This window comes from Neltuma alba, unplaced genomic scaffold (genome assembly GCF_004799145.2).
Source record: "Neltuma alba isolate B1F8T4 unplaced genomic scaffold, ASM479914v2 tig00003150_pilon, whole genome shotgun sequence".
Lineage (NCBI taxonomy): Eukaryota > Viridiplantae > Streptophyta > Magnoliopsida > Fabales > Fabaceae > Neltuma > Neltuma alba.
This window is the reverse complement of record NW_021633161.1, coordinates 162,409-180,996: the sequence shown is the minus strand read 5'-3', so window position 1 is coordinate 180,996 and position 18,588 is coordinate 162,409. Positions and strand designations below refer to the sequence as shown.

Here is an 18,588-nt window from a genome sequence, read left to right as displayed (position 1 = left end):
CTTCTCTTATAGTCATAACTAGTAACGATGAGAGGAAGTTGAAGTACAAGGCTGCAGATCAGCTTGCTTTTGAATTTATTGACATAAATACCTTTTCTTTTTCTTCACTTTCAACTCAACATTCTTCAGAGATAGTGAGTTTCATATTTCAATGAAAAAAATCATTACACTAAAAATTTTATCCATAATTTAAACAATCTTTTATGTCCGGACCTCATTTCATTCTCCACCAAACTCACAAAAACAAAGTGTAATAATTCTTTACTTCTTAAAGTTAGCAAAATGGTCAACATTAAGACTTCCCCAGAGTCATTTACAGCATTGATCAAAGATCAAGTTAATATTAACGCTGACTAAACAACACTGCAGTAGCAATGACATGCATCTTACGTACAACATGGCTCAATGTGAAACTCAGATATCTTATTGGCTTATGGTAGACAATACAAAAAGGGAAATCCCCAGCTCTTTAGCAGAATATATTATCATGCGTTGGTTGGTAGTACGATCTTCCACTTCTTAAGGATATCGTCAGAACTTACTTTCTTGATGGGGTTTGGTTGTTTCCCCACGAATCCATCGAGTAGATCCTGTCCTCGCCATACCAGAATAGTAATCACCAACATTTGCTACAAACAGAGGATCCTTCTCTTCTAATTTGCCCTCACTACAATTAACACCAGACGCATCAGCATGTTCAGTCTTCTCCAACTCTCGTGTTAGATCCTCCATTGTCTTCTTCAAAGTTGCTCTGTTCATGTGGCCAGATTCCTCTGTAGAGATACCAACCATTGTAATCTTGGGAAGAAAAGGATTTTGTTTAGGATCCTCTTCCACGCCTTTCTTTGATAAGCCTTCTTTTTGCTGCCTATGCCTTGGCCATAAGTGTTGAAACCAGTCAAGAAAAGGTAGCCTAGGTTTTGGCTGAGTCTCCTTAATTGCCCGAGTATTATTTCTCAAGTTGTAGTCAGAAGGGCCAACGAATTCACCATCTTTACGGCTATCTTCCACTTCAGACTTAGGAAGGCGCCTGTTTGACTCTGAGGCTCTAAGAAGAGAAGCTTCACTTCTGCAGGATTAAAAACATTAAAGTTACAGACACTGCATTGATAATGCACAAGATCTAGATACTTTTCTATTTATTTATTTATTTAACAACAGACAAAGATCTCTTGTAGGATGGGGTGCATCTAAGAGTAATGTGCAAATTGCAAAGTGGGTATCCAATGACAAAAGAACCCAACAGATAGTCATTTTATTTCATTTCTTTTTCAGTAAGAGCGGGATAGTCATTTTTGAATTTATGAAAATATATAAATATATAAATAAACTGATAACTAACAGTTCGTAAGCGACCGTTAGAACAATAAGGGACAGTAGGCTATAGATAAGCCCCTAATCCATTTGCAATTCAGTTTGGCAATCCCAATGACAGTTATGAGAAACCTTAGAGACTTCTGAATTTCGCTAAATAAATCAAAACATAGAAAAGCAGTTCAATATTGTCTGCCAGTGTGTAAGAAGAATTAGGAAAAATCTACGGCTGATAGTAACTTCAAAGCATCAGAAGTTTAATATCTGTAGATAATTCTACAAACTGGAATCTGCTTCCCAAGATATAGAGCATGTTTGGATCTTCGTTTGGGATGAAAAAAGCATTTAGTAAATTGTGCAACGCACGGTACAGGAATATTTGAAGAGAAACGTGTTTGGATTGGTGTTCAACATGAATGAGCTTTTACTCGAAACTGAATTTTTTTTCCCTACTGCAACTTTCGGGTGTACGTTTGAGTTGCTCTAGGAGAAGCTACGAAGGCAGTAATCATACATTGTAAAAAGTTAAAATAACTTTTGAATATGTTTATATAATATTTTTAAATTTTTAATATTATTTTATACATCATATATTTACATATATTTTTTTATTCATTAAAAATAAATTTTATATTTATGTAGGTATAATTATATTTTGACTCAATAATTTGATGTTTTTTCCTTAGAAGAAAAAAAATTAACTAATAAAATTTAATTAATTTAATTTATTACTTTTCTAAAATTTACCAAATTGCATATGTATATTACCTTTGCTCCATAACATAAAACCCCAAAAGACTAACTTGAACAGATTAAAAAAGCTAAACAAATTATTTAATTATATTATATATTACATGATCTCCTTAAATAATTGTGTATCTTTAATTTTTCCAACCTAGTTAACCGAGTCTTATATAAAAATTCATGCCCTTTTCAGTCATTTTATATCTTAAACTTACTTTTTCATCATCCATCCAAACAAATTTCAAACTTTCAAACTGATTTTTTATAAAAGCTAATACAAACATAAATCACATTATACTAACTGACTTTTACTCTAACTCACATTTGTAAAAATCAGATAGAATAAAAGTCATTTTTGGCACTACTCATGCAAACACACCCATAATTAATACATCAGTTTGTTGATGTAAACATGACAACCACAAAGATAAGAGTAAACTTCCCCGTGCAACCTTGTTCTACCTATAACAATCTCCAGCAACTGGGTCATAGTGTCAGTGCTCATCCAGAAAGCATGCAGGCAAATATCTGACTAAAATGTAAAACTCGGACTGAGCTTCATGTTATGTGAGATGATACATCCTTTACTTAAGTAGTATTCTAAGTAACCTCTGGAAAGTTCAAATGTACCCTTTAACAATAATGCATTTGGAAATTCGTTACAATTCAATCAATGGCCAATCGCACAGACGGAATTTTGGAATGTATTAATAGACATGGGAGATTACACCTCTTCAATGGAGATTAGAAGAGGAAAGCATATAACAAAATCAGTCCCCTTTGTTACCGCTGAAATAACGTACTAATAAGGGGAAAGGGGGAAAAAAAAAAAAACGAAATGCAAACAAAGAGGCCACAACCCCTCCCTAGCAACGTCAAACCTTGCATAAGCCTTCTACTCTTCTACTTTTTCCGAGATCTTCGCTCCTATCCTACACATTTCCTCATTTCAGAAACTAGAGAAAAGTTAGCTGCCTTTGCTGGTTTTACCCTCTCTTCTGTGCCCACAGTAGTTTAAGACCACTGGAGGGGTCCCTTTAACTTGTTCCCCTAACGAACCCTGCCCCATCTTCTCTCAACTGGCTTTCTATCATTTCTCTGAGGAGAAAGACAAGGTACTTATTATATACTTGACCAGTTTTCAAATAAAAGTTGCCATATGGACTTTCTAAACAACTCATCTTCAACTGTTTAGGTTTCATTGATTTTTCCCTAACAAAAATTTCTTTACGAGACCTCGGTTTCTAGAAACTTATTCGAGCACTGCTTCTTTGTTGTCAGCCTCCACAAATCCCAAAACTAGACTTATCATTACCGATTCTATTGCTTGTACAGACAGCACATATGCAGAAAAGCGCAGATCAATCTGCATTCCAATAAAGCACAAAAACTCCATAACCCAATATGTTGTTCGCCTCCACTGTTAATGGTAGCTCAAAATGCTCAAAATGCTCATGCCTTCACCCAATCAGAAAGAAAGCTACCAACCAGACATCATTCTAAAAGAATAATATGGAGGAGATAGATAAAGGCACTAGTATAACGGATGAGTAACAATTAAAGAGAAATAAAACTGACTATGATAAACTGTGAAGCCATGCACCTGAGACGCTTATGATTTCTTTTAACAGCCACAAGATAGAGCTCACAAGTTTCAGGGTTAGAGCAGGGAAACTGAAATGGGTCAGTGGCAACATAGAGGAGTTACTGCAAACAAATGTTTCAAGGACAGCTAAAAGAGATCAACACAAAGAAACATGACACACATGAGGATTGCATAAAAGCTTTCAGACTTCTTTTTTGTCAACGGAACATTAATGAAAAAAGAGGTGAATGATGTTTTGTTCAAAAAAAAATCCATGCAGCAACCTTTCATTTGGAAACTGGACATAAAGCGTATAATGATAAGCATCCAAGTCTTTACCTTCTAGGAAAGGCCTTGCACAAGCAGTCACAGAAGATAGAGGTTTAGTGGTTATATTCACAGTATGATGCTGCTTAACTCAAAAGATATAGTATATTATCAAGAACCAGCAGGGAAAATGCCTTGTTTACAATTGTAACGCTAAATTCACTTCAAGTGGTCTCATTTGGATTAGTAAAATCATTCTTTACTCTGGGGGAAAGCACACACAGCTGTCAAGTTTTTCATGTTATAGGCATGGAAATGGGACAAAGAAACCACTGGTCTAACAGAAAGACTGACATTGCGACAGGTTCAAACATGTAAATATCAGTTCAAAACGGCTAAGAATAGCATGGAATGTACCTTTTCTCAAATGAGTCAACCATATATGGAAATTTTGGTTGTATGCCAGTTGCTTTCCGCAACCACCTATTACCAAGTAGTACTTTGTCAACAGTATAATGGAATTGTATTTCTGCAGCCTTCGAAATAACACTTAGTGGTATACTAGGAGGGCCCATTTCATCTAACACTTCCTGAACCTGTAAGGAAAATCAGGTAGATGTACACAATATTAGAAGATAAATAAGTGTAAATATTATAGGGAAAATCCCAAAAAAGGTCCTTGGAATATGGGAAATGCCAGATTGGGTCCTTAAATTTCGAAAATGACAGAATGGGTCATTGACCCAATCTGTCATTTGTGAAATTCAGGCGAATTGACAATTTTACCCTCATTTATTCATTCACTACAATGATTCAAGGAATCACTATAAGAGTTTAGGTGTTACCTAGATTCGTATAGCGAATAACTATTTACTTTTTCATAGTCAGGTGTCTTGTTATTAACTACAACTAATGTTGTAATCACTAGAACAATGTAAGTATTACCTAGATCTGTGTAAAGAATAACTACTCATTTTTTCATAGTCAGGTATCTTATTATTGTCAGGTACCTTGTTATTAACTACAACGAATCTTGTAATCACTAGAACAGTATAAGCGTTACCTAGATTTGTTTAGAGAATAACTACTCACTTTTGCTCAAGGGTAAAAATGTCAATTCGCCTGAATTTCACAAATGACAGATTGGGTCAATGACCCATTCTGTCATTTTTGAAATTTAAGGGCCCAATCTGGGATTTGGTATATTCCAAGGGCTTTTTCTAGGATTTTCCCAATATTATAAGTATCTAGATATAAGTGAAAATATTTTCTATAATAATAATAGAAAAGAGAATAAGAAAAACACAAAAAATAAATTAAATTTTTTAACAATCACAGAAAAAAATAATTGCAGGAAAGGAGGAAAGAAAGACAAATGTAAAGTCATACTTCTGGAGGCTCCCATAAACTATCTCCCATCTCTTCAATCACCTCTGCTGCTATGTTGTCATCAATCACATCCCTCCGGCGCTGCATGTGCCGAGTTTGTATTAAAGCATGGAAATGTTGATCAACAGATTCTTCAAGAATGTTATCAAGAATTGTTTTATCAAAGAAGTAGGGAGTGTACCTGATGAAAAAAAGAGTAAGATTGCAAGCATAATATATTCAGTTATATAGACTGATGAGATGATAGACATGATGACACAATGAATAACGTGAAGGCTACTACTAAAGATGGAAAACATATCATAAAAGATAAGAAGGTATAATGAACACTAAAAATTATGATAGGAAGCTTATAGTAGTAAAAATCTAAATTTCAAAGCTAATCTAAAGCACATACAATTGTAAAGAAAACAAGGAGGAAAAAAAATATTCCCAGTAACTAAACTATGGGAGAATGAAATAAATCCAAGCAATCAAGACTTAATTTCGTTTAAAGGATATCAAGACAATATGACGAGGTTTTGTGAAATTTACACTGATGCCAAATATAGTGAGGAAGATGAGGGGAAAAAACACACCATTTAATTCCATCTGTAGTTGCTATCGCAATATCTAAGTTCTGTGCACTAAAAACCGGCACCCCATCCACCTTTTTGCCCATGCCATTTTGTGGCATTGTCTTTAGAAGTTTATTGGCTGCTTTAACCTATAGAAAAATAATGATAACATAAATAAATAATAAATGCAAATAAAACCATTGAAGATACATAACTATGTAGGGGGGGGGGGGAGCCTATACCTGCTTCTCATTTGCAACAAATTGGAACAAATGAGGTTTCTCCTGCATTATGAGAAATGTCAAAAATGTCAACAAACCTAAACAAAAAGAAATAATATGAAGAACGATTAAAATGACAAATTCCAGAGTCATCTGGACTAAGATTTGACAGTTGCAAGCACTGCTATGTCTTAAGTCTTAACCAAATCAACAACAGAAAATATATAACCTTGGATGTGCTTACTAAAAAAATTCTGGTGATAAACTTATGTTGATGGGATCCGTCTAGATTTAAATTTCTTTCCATAAAAGCAATTCTTAAATGGTTTTGTATGCACTTCAACATAATGATTCGTCAAAAGATAAAGCTACAACTTCTGCCAATAACAAACTACCAGTTTCCAGCACCATGCCATACAATGCTAATTAAAACCAACATTTTTAGTAGCCCTTGTTTACCAAAAGTCCATTGTCACCACTTTACTACATTCGATATTAATGGACAAACACTACTTTGGATGCCAATGGATGCTAACCATATGACAAACAGACTTTGTAAGGCCCCCATCCCATATATTCAACCTTATAAGTAATTCAAAGTATACAGGTGGGAAACATTAGAGACACCGATTTACCATAGGAATTGATAGCAGTTACAAACAAGCATCTATCCAAACCTAAAGTTTAAAAGTTGTAAAGGACAATAATAAGTAGGGGAAGAAATTCAGAGATGATTTAAATTAAATAAGCTGAACGTAATATCCCACCCAGAGTTTAGATCATCTATTCCTAGCAATCAAAAGCAATATAGAAAGTCAGCAATACCTTGAAGTGTTCATATGCTAGATCCAATCGACAAGCACCCACCACACCACTTGGAATATTCAGCCTTTTGACATATGAAACTAAGAGACCATGAAAGAAATTAGTATTCAACAAATAAATAATAACTAGTCAGATTCCAGCAACCCGTGGGGGGGGGGTTAATAACTAGCCAGATGCCTTTTGACCAAATAATACAAGGGAAAGAAAATATATTAATAAATATGAAGAGAACATATTGTCAAAAAAACAAAGTCAAACAAGCACTGAGATTACTACAATCAGACATGTATTTAACTGGCAAGTAAGGTAACCCCAGAGTTATATACTATTGGAGGAAATTTGGGCTTTCCATCAATTCCATGGGCCTATTATCATGTGACCTAGTTTTCCTTTTGTGTGTGAGATTAGGATCCCTAAAATCATGGGACTTATTTTCTCTTGTAATCTGTATTTCTTCTCTGAGAATCTAGGAGTAGAATCAGATCTGATTTTATTGTTTCTTTTCCCCATATATGTAACACTCTACTCTCAATGAAATACACGAGCTGTTACCACATAGAAATTACATGGCATTAGAGCCTTGGTTGTCCAACCTATGACATTTAAGGCAGCTCTAATGAATCAGCCGCGAGCCTTCCATACTGAGGATGAGGGTGCATGCTCATCTTCAAGCGAGGAGGCCTCAACCAAGACTGGTTCAAGATTACACAGAGGGGATCACAATGGACACAACTCGTTGCACCTTGGGATGTCGAATGCGACATCTGATTCTCTTCCCCTAGTGTTGATCACACATCGACTCAATGGAAACCTCCAATGGTCCTGCAGTGTTTTGATGTTTGTCTGAGGAAAAAACAAAGAAATGCCGATGCTTATCAGACTCAGGTTGCAATCTGGAGTGCCGAAAACAACATTAATGACTTGGTTGGTGAACTCAATGACAGCTGATATCAATGAAAGCTATCTACTTGCACTCACAGCGAAGGAAATCTGGGATTCAGCCAAAATGACCTATGCTATTAGAGAAAATACAGCGGCTATTATCCAGGTAAAACGTACCCTACGTCGGTTAGTTCAAGATGACAAGACTGTCACTCAATATTTCACTACACTAAGCAAGGTTTGGCAACAAATTGACTTTTATGAGGTCTATGAGGGGTCCTATACTAAAGATAGAATATACTATAAGTAACTCATTGATAAAGAAAGGTGCTATGATTTTTTGCTTGGCTTGAATGATGGATTTGAAGAGGTATGAGGAAGAATCATGAGTATGAAGCCCTTCCCATCCTTAGAGGAGGCATTCAATCTAGTCCGTTGTGAAGAAAGTTGAAAGATACTGGCTCAAACTGGTTCGAAGTCTCTTAGTGAGATGTCAGCAATGGCTGTCAAAGGGAATCAGGGAGATGCAAAAAGAAAAAAACCAGAAAGATGGTGTGACCATTGTAACAAAGGTGGGCACACCAAGGAGGTATGTTGGAAGCTCCATGGCAAGCCTACCAATCAAAAGCAGAAAAAGAAAGGGCTGTTAGCTAGCTCAGCAGAATCGAGGGGGGGTCATTGAGCACTAAAGAACTTCAAGTTCTGAGAAAAATCTCAGAAAAACATGCACCTGTCTCGGCTAAACCAAATGAGAAAAATACCCCTTCAGTCACTTTAGCTTAAGCAGGTACAGCTCTCACTAAGGCTCTTAGTGGTACAGTAAAAACTAAAAATATTTGAGTTGTGAATTCTGGAGCAACAGACCATATCTCAGGTTTTAAAGAATTATTCTCCCAATTTTCTAAATTTTCTGAGCACAATATGCTACAGTAATGGGATCTGGAACTATTAATATATCTAATGAGATTGATTTAAAAGATGTTCTACATGTCCCTGAAATTAAGTGCAATCTGCTATCTGTGAGAAAGGTTGCTTTCATATCAATTGCCTTGTTATTTTTGACAAACATTGCTGTAATTTTCAGGACTTGACCTTGGGAAAGATGATTGGTAATGCAAAGGTGTGGAATGGGCTCTACTACCATCATGGATCACCACCGAATAAGGCTCAAGCTCAAGCTGCTCTTCCTACTTTCAAGAATAAAGATATTTGTTATGGCATTTTAGGTTAGGCCACTCTAGTCTACGCTACATGCAATTCTTGTTTCCAAGCATTGATAATAAAACAATCTCTGATTTTCATTGTGAAAACTTGCCAATTTGCAAAACAAGTTCGAAATACCTTATTCTCCTCATCCTAATAAACCCACTCAAACGTTTGCTCTCATACATAGTGATGTTTGAGGTCCATCAAAGTTTGAAACAAATTCTAAGGCCAAATGGTTTGAGCACTGAAGAACTTCAAGTTCTGAGAAAAATCTCAGAAAAACATGCACCTGTCTCGGCTAAACCAAATGAGAAAAATACCCCTTCAGTCACTTTAGCTTAAGCAGGTACAGCTCTCACTAAGGCTCTTAGTGGTACAGTAAAAACTAAAAATATTTGAGTTGTGAATTCTGGAGCAACAGACCATATCTCAGGTTTTAAAGAATTATTCTCCCAATTTTCTAAATTTTGAGCACAATACTTGAAGTTGCCACAATATGCTACAGTAATGGGATCTGGAACTATTAATATATCTAATGAGATTGATTTAAAAGATGTTCTACATGTCCCTGAAATTAAGTGCAATCTGCTATCTGTGAGAAAGGTTGCTTTTCATATCAATTGCCTTGTTATTTTTGACAAACATTGCTGTAATTTTCAGGACTTGACCTTGGGAAAGATGATTGGTAATGCAAAGGTGTGGAATGGGCTCTACTACCATCATGGATCACCACCGAATAAGGCTCAAGCTCAAGCTGCTCTTCCTACTTTCAAGAATAAAGATATTATGTTATGGCATTTTAGGTTAGGCCACTCTAGTCTACGCTACATGCAATTCTTGTTTCCAAGCATTGATAATAAAACAATCTCTGATTTTCATTGTGAAACTTGCCAATTTGCAAAACAAGTTCGAAATACTTATTCTCCTCATCCTAATAAACCCACTCAAACGTTTGCTCTCATACATAGTGATGTTTGAGGTCCATCAAAGTTTGAAACAAATTCTAAGGCCAAATGGTTTGTAACATTTACTGATAATCATACTTGGTTAACATGGGTTTATCTCATGAAGTAAAAATCTGAGGTTTTTGGGATTTTTCAAAAATTTCATAAACTTACTCAAAATCAATTTCAAAGTTCAATAAAGGTTCTTCAGAGTGACAATGGAAAGGAATATTTAAATATATCATATCAAACATACTTGGAAAACAATGGCATTCATCACCAAACTTCTTGTGTCCATACACCACAGCAAAATGGCGTGTCTGAGAAAGAAAAAATAGGCACCTTCTTGAGGTTGCAAGAGCAATTATTTTAAAAATAATGTGCCAAACAGATTTTTGGGGGATGCTATTTTAACTTCTGCATACCTCATAAGTCGAATTCCATCAAAAGTTTTTAAATTCCTCACTCCTCTTCAGAGACTCGAGGAAATTTATCCAGATTCACCTCTTATTACTACAATTCTTCAAAAAATCTTTGGGTGCACAGCTTATGTTTTAAATGATAATTGTGGAAAATTAGAACATAAAGCTATTAAAACCATTTTTTTAGGATATCCCTCACATCAAAAAGGCTACAAGTGTTTTTGTCCTGACAATAACAAAGTCTATGTCAGTATGAATGTCAAATTTATTTAAGAACTACCTTTTTTCAACAAATAAACCATTCAGGGGAGAGAGGTCTGAGTGAATGGCTTATTTGTGACACCAAGAATGATCATCAATATGATTTTTCTGATTTTTCTGGTTCTGGACAGCAAGCTTATGAACCCCTCACATCACCCAATTCTGCTGCGGCTCCACTCTTACCCCCATTCCTCACACACCAAATGTCCCTCCTCAATATTCCACTGAAAACACTGCAGAAAATAGTCCTAGAAACTCACCAAATTCATTGCCCAATCCCTCTTCCAAATCTGACTTTCAGCATACAAATCCCTTTGAATCCCTTACCACACCCAACCCATTCGAGACTAGGGAGGAAGAGTCTAGGGTGTCATCTAAACAGCAGCCTAGTGGTGAAGAGCCCACTCAAACACCGATGCAAAGCCATGAATCTGCACCTGAGGCAAGTCTTGAAGACTTACATTGGCCTATTGCCTTGAGGAAGGGAAAGAGGAGTTGCACTTAGCACCCAATTGCTAGGCATGTCTCCTATCAGAAACTATCTCCCAAGTTGAAAACGTTTGTGGTGAATGTGGAAAAAGAATTTATTCCAAAGAATTTTAAAGAGGCTATTTCTCATCCTAAATGAAAAGCAGCCATAGAAGAAGAACTACAGGCTTTGCACAAAAACAAAACCTAGAAAATTGTTGATTTACCTAAAGGCAAGACTATGGTGAGCAATAAATGGGTTTTCACCATCAAATATAATCCTGATGGTAGTGTGAACAAGTATAAAGCCTGGTTAGTGGCTCGCGGGTTTACTCAAACCTATAGTGTTGATTACCAGAAAACATTTGCCCCAGTAGCAAAACTCAACACTGTAAAGGTCTTACTTTCTCTTGCTGCAAATCTAGATTGGCCATGGCACAAGTTAGATGTCAAAAATGCCTTTTTAAATGGTGACCTTGAAGAGGAAGTGTACATGGAAGTTCCTTTGGGGTTGAGAACATTAGAAAGCTCTCACAAAGTGTGCAGGCTCTAAAAATCCTTATATAGCCTAAAAGAGCCTCCTAGGGCTTGGTTTGAACGTTTCACTAAAGCTATTAAGAAATGGGGTTATAGCCAAAGCCAAGCTGACCATACTATATTTGTTAAGCGCTATGGTGATAAGATAACTAATCTGATTGTCTATGTTGATGATATAGTGCTAACAGGAAATGACTCAAGTGAGATTGCTAGGCTAAAAGGGAAGTTAGCCGCTGAATTTGAGATCAAGGATCTTGGACCTCTAAGGTATTTCCTAGGGATGGAAGTAGCTCGCACACACCAAGGGATTAGTGTGTCACAAAGAAAGTACACTGTAGACCTTCTAAAGGAGACACGAATGTTGGAGGCAAAACCAGCAAACACTCTAATGGAACTTAATCAGAAACTGACCATAAGACCTGACGGTACAGTAGTAAACAGAGAAAGATATCAGAAACTAGTTGGAAAATTGATTTATTTGTCTCATACTAGACCTAATATATGCTGCCCGATTAGTGAAGTTAGCCAATTTTCAAGCAATCCTCAAAAGGAACACATGACTGCTGTTTTAGAATTCTCAGGTATTTAAAAAGGACACCAGGACAAGGGTTGTACTTTGTAAAGAAAAATACTAGAGGTATTGAGATGTTTACTGATGATTGGGGAGGATCTAAGACAGACCGAAGATCTACCACGAGGTATTGCTCTTATTTATGGGGAAATCTAGTAACTTGGAGAAGCAAAAAACAACCAGTGGTGTCCCGAAGTTCAGCTGAATCTGAATATAGAGCATTGGCACTTGGAATTTGCGAGGGAATGTGGCTGGTTAGGTTATTAAAGGAGCTCAGAATCTATGATAATGAACCAATCAAAGTATGGTGTGACAACATGTCAGCTATTAAGATAGCAAATAATCCTATCCATCATGACCGCACCAAACATGTGAAGATTGATCGTCACTTTATCAAAGAGAAACTGGAATCAAAGGTGACTGATTTATCCTATATTCCTTTAGGACAACAGACAGCTAACATGACAACTAAGTCTCTCACTCAAGAGAAATTTGAAGGCTTTGTAGACAAGCTAGGAATGATCAATATCTATTCACCAGCGTGAGGGTGAGTGTTGGAAGAAATTTGGGCTTTCTATCAATTTCATGGGCCTATTATCATGCAACCTAGTTTTCCTTTTGTGTGTGAGATTAGGATCCCTAAAATCATGGGACTTATTTTCTCTTGTAATATGTATTTATTATCCGAGATTCTAGGAGTAGAATCAAATCTGATTTTATTCTTTCTTTTCCCTATATATGTAACACTCTATTCTCAGTGAAATACATGAGCTGTTACCACATAGAAATTACATACAATAGGAGGAGGAGGAGGACATAAATATAGCGTTGCTGTTGTTCAACGAAAGAGATAAGATGATTGTGTTTAGATATCATCACCACCAAAAGTTTGCTCAAGATAGCCAAAGGATTTTCAAAAGGAACTATACTCAAAGTGCCAAAGAGCTAACCTGCATCTCCTAGATCAATAAAAAAACGAAATATGGGGCCATTTCTTTCACTCTTCACGATTGTGGCGAACATTTTTTTCAGCCACTCAGGTGTTCTGCAAACAAAAGTTAACAATTAAAAAGCTGTTCCCAGAAGAAGAATGCCAAAAAAATGTAGTCTTCTAATCATCACAGTCAAGTCTTATGAATGATCAATGCTGTCTAATCATTGATGACAAATTTTTTTCTTAATCTTTTACTTGGGATAAGACACAAAGACAAATCATTTTACCCCGCCTGACACAATTTTCCCCCAGTTGACGTAACACACCAAAATGGCTTTCTTCCTGAACTGGTTTGGAGATGGTTTCACCACATAAATCTTGCCAACCTACGCTAATTTTTCGTCACGGTCTAAATCCTCACATACACACTACTTCAAACACAAAAAACTGGCAATTGGCACCCATAATCTCAAAACCATCATCAACAACGACCATAACCAACAAAAATGTTATCCCATAGTTAAATACAAATGAACACGAACCTCTTTGAGATGAAGGGGATGTCAAAGTGGGTAGACACAGCCATAAGACCAGTACCAGAAAGATCACACATGCTGAATACCTGACCCACGAAGGCGGGTCCACCACCCTTTTGACTGGAGTTCAACCCTGAAACCCTGACCGTCGACGGAAATCCCGAGTTGGACTCAGCCGCTGACGACACACCCTTGATTGTGGAATTGGAGGAGGAGAGCGAGTCATGGTTAGTGGAATCGACAGGAGGTTTAGAGGAGTCGGCGAATAGAAGAGGAAAGCAGATTCTGGAGGGAGAGATTGAGGAAGAAGTTGGTTGCGGCGGCGGAGGAGAGAATTTTGGGGGGTTGAAGAGAGAAACGAAGCTCGAAGCAGTGGATTGAAAGAAGTTGGATATGTCTTTGTTGTGATTACGATGCGATTCAGATGGCAAAGCCATACAGCGTAATCACACGGGTTGTGTTATGGCTTCGCCGTACCGGAGAGGATGAGGAATACACTATACAGGGTCGGAGGTTGAGAGACAATGACGAGAGAGTAGGATATTTGATGATTAACTCGAAGAGGATTTTTCCATCTAACTTGTAAGACACGTGTCACTGATCAATGTTAAAATTGTACCATACGTCGGGAGCGGACCCGGCCGTTAGGGGAATTTTTTTAAAAAAAAATTTAATGAAAAAAATGGGGAAAATGACAGATAAAGCCACTTCAATATATACAATTTCAGATTGGGTCCTGAAATTGTGGAAATGACAGATTAGGTCAATGACCCAATCTGTCATTTGCAAAATAAAGGCAAATGGACAAATTTGCCCTTCTCAGATGTAAAAGCAAAAAGAATTATGATGAAGCAAGGAAATGTCGATGACACTTATGGCTCTGTAGAATTATACTGAAGAAAGGTGGAGAACGTTCGATGGTGGGACCTTGGAAGGTGGTTGAAGCAAGCAAGGTTAGTAATTTCTCACACCACAGTTTTCGTCTATTCATCCTGGGGTCTAATCACGGTGGTTTTGTTCTTCATTTTGAAGTATTGTGATTGTGGGTATGGTTGGATACACGTTCTTGGTCTTGAAATCTGAATGAGGTTGAAAAAAAGTAAGTGAAATAATTTTGTGCACCACAATCTTCCTCTTTTCATCCCCTACCATGATCATTTATCAATATGGGTCTATCAACGTTTTTTCCGACGAAGCTGATACAGTAAAATGGGTTACGTACGAAGGTTGAAGCATGCATACTTGCAGCGTTTCGTTGGTGACAGTGAAGTTCGTATTTTTATTTGCCTGAGTTGAAGCATTTATCCATAGGGTTTGTTGCTTTTTGGTAGGGTTTACAATGATTAGTGTTGGGGAATGGAGGATTGTTTTTGGGAGAAAGTCGAAGCTGATTACATGACATTGAAGTTTGAGGCATGACAGTTATGATAAGGTGGATATTATAGTTAATAGCTAATGTTAAAGTGTGAAACCCTAAACTAAAGTTGTTAATGGGTGAAGAGGTACTATTATTTATCTTTATTTAAAGAAGTGACAAAATATCATTATCGGTGAACTAACATAAGGATTATTCATTTGTTTCAGCTTAGCTTGCACAATGAATTGTAATATTGGCTCCACTCCTAGGAAGGAATTATTTTGTTACTTTCATGTAGATGGAGAATTTGTTATTAGTCCTGAAGGTCAAGTTAGATATCATGGAGGTAGAGTACATACAGAAAAGAAACGTAAAAGATGGTATAACACTTGAAGATTTAAGGGCAACTATATCAAAATGCAGTGGTTATGATGGTAGCAGTTGGGACATGAAGTATACTGTCAAGTATGATTAGAGGACATTAATTGATCTTGTTGATGATGGTGGAGTTAGAAATATTTTTGTGCATAATGACATCATTATGCATGTGTATGTATCATTGAAAGGCAATGAGACTGAAAGACATAAAATCAATGATCAAGAAATGTAAGTTATAAATTTCTTCTGGTTGAAGTTGTTATTTGTTGTGCTAATGTAGTTAATGTGGGAACAGATATTGTTAATATGCTAACAATTGTAGTTATCGTGCATGCAGAATTGAGACAGAACCACATGAGATGACTGATGCACAAATGTAAGTAAAAAAAATTTTGCCGGTGTAAGTTGCTATTTGCTGTGCTAATGTAGTGAATGTAGGAACAATGTTGTTAATATGCTAACAAATGTAGTGATCGTGCATGCAGAATTAAGATAGAACAGAGATGACTAATGCACAAATGTAAGTAAAATTTTTTTTCCTGGTAACATTGCTTTTTGTGCTAATGTAGTTAGTGTAAGAACAGATGTTGTTAATATGCTAACAATGTAGTTATCGTGCATGCAGAATTGAGACAGAACCACCTAAGATGAATGATGCACAGAGGTAAGTAAAAAAATATTTCCTGGTGGAAGTTGATATTTGCTGTGCTAATGTAGTTAATAGGGACAGATATTGTTAAATGCTAACAAATGTAGTGATCGTGCATGCAGAATTGAGACAGAACCACATGAGATGACCGATGCACAAATGTAAGTAAAAAAATCTTTGCTGGTGTAAGTTGCTATTTACTGTGCTAATGTAGTGAATGTAGGAACAGATGTTGTCAATATGCTAACAATTGTAGTTATCATGTATGCAGATCCAAAATTGAAAGATGGTTGGGATTGTCATGCCAGGAAATGGCTGTATCTTATATCAGTTTGGGAATCGATTATGAGCACGTGAGTCATGAAAGTACTGCTGAATGCATTCCTTATCAAGTCCCAAGTGGTTCACATGTAGGCAATGATGGCCAGCATGAAGGCCCAAGCTCCAGTGGAGGGAATGCAGTGACACAAATTACTCAGATGAACTATAGTAAATGGTTGGAACTTTTTACAGGCGTGGGGCAGAAAATTGCACATGCTGGTTTATTTAGGGAGTATTTGTACAAGTTTAGCATCGCACATAACTTTAAGCTTAAATTTTTGAGGAACAGCAAAGAGAGAATGTCTGTCATTTGCAAAGTGGAAGGTTGTCCATGGAAAATATGTGTAAGTGCATTGGGGAAGAATGTTCCATATCTTTGTGTCACCACATTCATTAATGAGCATGTCTATAGTGCCCAAGATAATTTGCAAGTTAGACAGTGTGCAAGATCTAATATGACATCTTATATAATTATCGATGAGGTGAGGAACCATGCTGACAAGCAGGCAAGTGAAATAAGGACAAAATTGCAAACAGAATATAGTCTGAATGTTACATATAAACAGGCATATAGGGCGAAGGAGAAGGCAATAGAAGACATACATGGTAGACCTGAACATTCATATATGTTAATACCATGGATATGCCAGGCTAAAGGAAGGAAACGATGGGAAAACATAGCTAAATGGGTAGCTGGTCCTAACTACAGATTTGAGCGTGTGTTCATCGCATACGGGTGTTGTATAGAGGGTTTCTTGGCTGTGCTAGACCCGTTCTGTATGTTGACGGAACTCATTTATCTGGACCATATAAGGGAACACTCCTCGCAGGTTCGGCATATGATGCAAATAATGAGCTGTTGCCTTTTGCAATGGCTATTGTAAAGGGAGAGACAATTGATGACTGGACTTGGTTTATGTCTATGATTAAAAAGATAGTTGGCTCAAAGCCATTAACTATTGTGTCAAACTGTCATAATGCCATAATAGGAGCTGTACAATCAATGTTCGGTTCTGACAGGCATGCGTATTATTATAGGCACGTTAAGGAGAACTTTAGTGCAGAGTGGCTCAAATTGAACAAAGGTAAAAGGAGCAGAACACGCTCCAAAGAGGATGCATTAATGCTTCTCAATAAAATTCCATGGGCTAGGGTTCACGATGAATTTGACAAGGCAATGGCAGAAATGAGGGAGTTCTCTCCAGAGTTATTTGACTAGCTTAACAATCATGGGGATGTAGATAAGTGGGCTGTGAGCAAGTTCCCATATAAACGATGGGATAATATAACCACCAATATTGTTGAATCATTCAATGCTTGGATGGTCAAGGAAAGAAAGCACAATGTAGCCCAAATGATTCATGAGCATCGTGAGAAAGTTGCGAAAAAGATGCAAGCATCAAGTGTGGCAATGACAAAATAGAAGAGTTGTATGGGGCCAAAGATAGAGACCAAACTAAAGGAAAATGTGGAGGTTAGTAAGCAGTTCATTACAACAGATTATGGTATGGGAAATGTCAATATCCAAACCTCACGTGGACACCACCGAGTAAGTCTTAGCTTGCACCATTGTAGTTGTGCAGAGTGGCAGATGACAGGGATTCCATGTAGGCATGCTTGTGCAGCGGTGAAAACTGTCCATGGTGATATTTATGATTATATTGAGGGATGGTACAAATTTTCATGTCAACAGAAGATTTATGGCAGGTGCATGACTCCGGTGGTCACAATTGACATGCCAAATATAAATGACTATAGGATGGAGAATATATCTAATCAAATTTTGCTGCAACCCCCAATCACAAGTCAGGCTCCTGGAAGGCCTAAGATTACAAGGCATGAGTCACAATACCAAGACAAAAAGATATACCGCTATACTCAATGTCATCAAGTTGGACATACAAGAAGGACGTGCAAAAACCCAAATCCAAGTTGATTTGGGATGTACACCATGTGATGTTAGCACTGTAGGGCCATTTTTTTGATTGAAAAAATGTAAATAGTTTAATGTATTGGCCATGTTGGTTTTTGGTTAATGGCCATGTTGGCATTATGTTGTTGGGTATGTTTTTTGTTGGTCAATGCCTTAACTGTTATTTTATATCATTGTAAATACTGTGGACGGTTGGGTGGATGATGTCCTTGACAATGAAACATTAAGTGGAAGCATCATCTTAATGTCCACTTGTCATGAAACATATGTAAATCAGTTATTGTGAT

General features: G+C 36.9%; 2 protein-coding genes across 2 annotated transcripts; one reads left to right on the top strand and one right to left on the bottom strand.

Annotated features, from left to right (window-relative positions):
• Window positions 1–236: 236 nt before the first annotated feature.
• Window positions 237–14,187, bottom strand: LOC114740429 (uncharacterized). The gene is made up of 8 exons (XM_028928576.1): window positions 13,670–14,187; window positions 13,144–13,238; window positions 6,903–6,982; window positions 6,099–6,140; window positions 5,878–6,005; window positions 5,300–5,480; window positions 4,328–4,506; window positions 237–1,069 (listed from the first exon to the last, which is right to left on the bottom strand). Exons 1-8 carry the CDS (start codon window positions 14,098–14,100, stop codon window positions 532–534), a joined length of 1,674 nt encoding a protein of 557 aa, XP_028784409.1. The 5' UTR covers window positions 14,101–14,187; the 3' UTR covers window positions 237–531.
• A 3,613-nt stretch (window positions 14,188–17,800) lies between these two features.
• Window positions 17,801–18,304, top strand: LOC114740426 (uncharacterized). The gene has a single exon (XM_028928567.1). The coding sequence runs from the start codon at window positions 17,801–17,803 to the stop codon at window positions 18,302–18,304; it is 504 nt and encodes a 167-aa protein (XP_028784400.1).
• The last annotated feature ends 284 nt before the right edge of the window (window positions 18,305–18,588 follow it).

Bases quoted from the DNA above. Each gene is read 5' to 3' on its own strand.
- LOC114740429 (XM_028928576.1), bottom strand. From the start codon at position 14,100: ATGGCTTTGCCATCTGAATCGCATCGTAATCACAACAAAGACATATCC. The intron at 6,006-6,098 runs GTATAGGCTCCC...ATTTTTCTATAG, and splicing joins TTGTTGCAAATGAGAAGCAG to GTTAAAGCAGCCAATAAACT. The intron at 4,507-5,299 runs GTATGACTTTAC...TTTTCCTTACAG, and splicing joins GTTTATGGGAGCCTCCAGAA to GTTCAGGAAGTGTTAGATGA.
- LOC114740426 (XM_028928567.1), top strand. From the start codon at position 17,801: ATGGGGCCAAAGATAGAGACCAAACTAAAGGAAAATGTGGAGGTTAGT.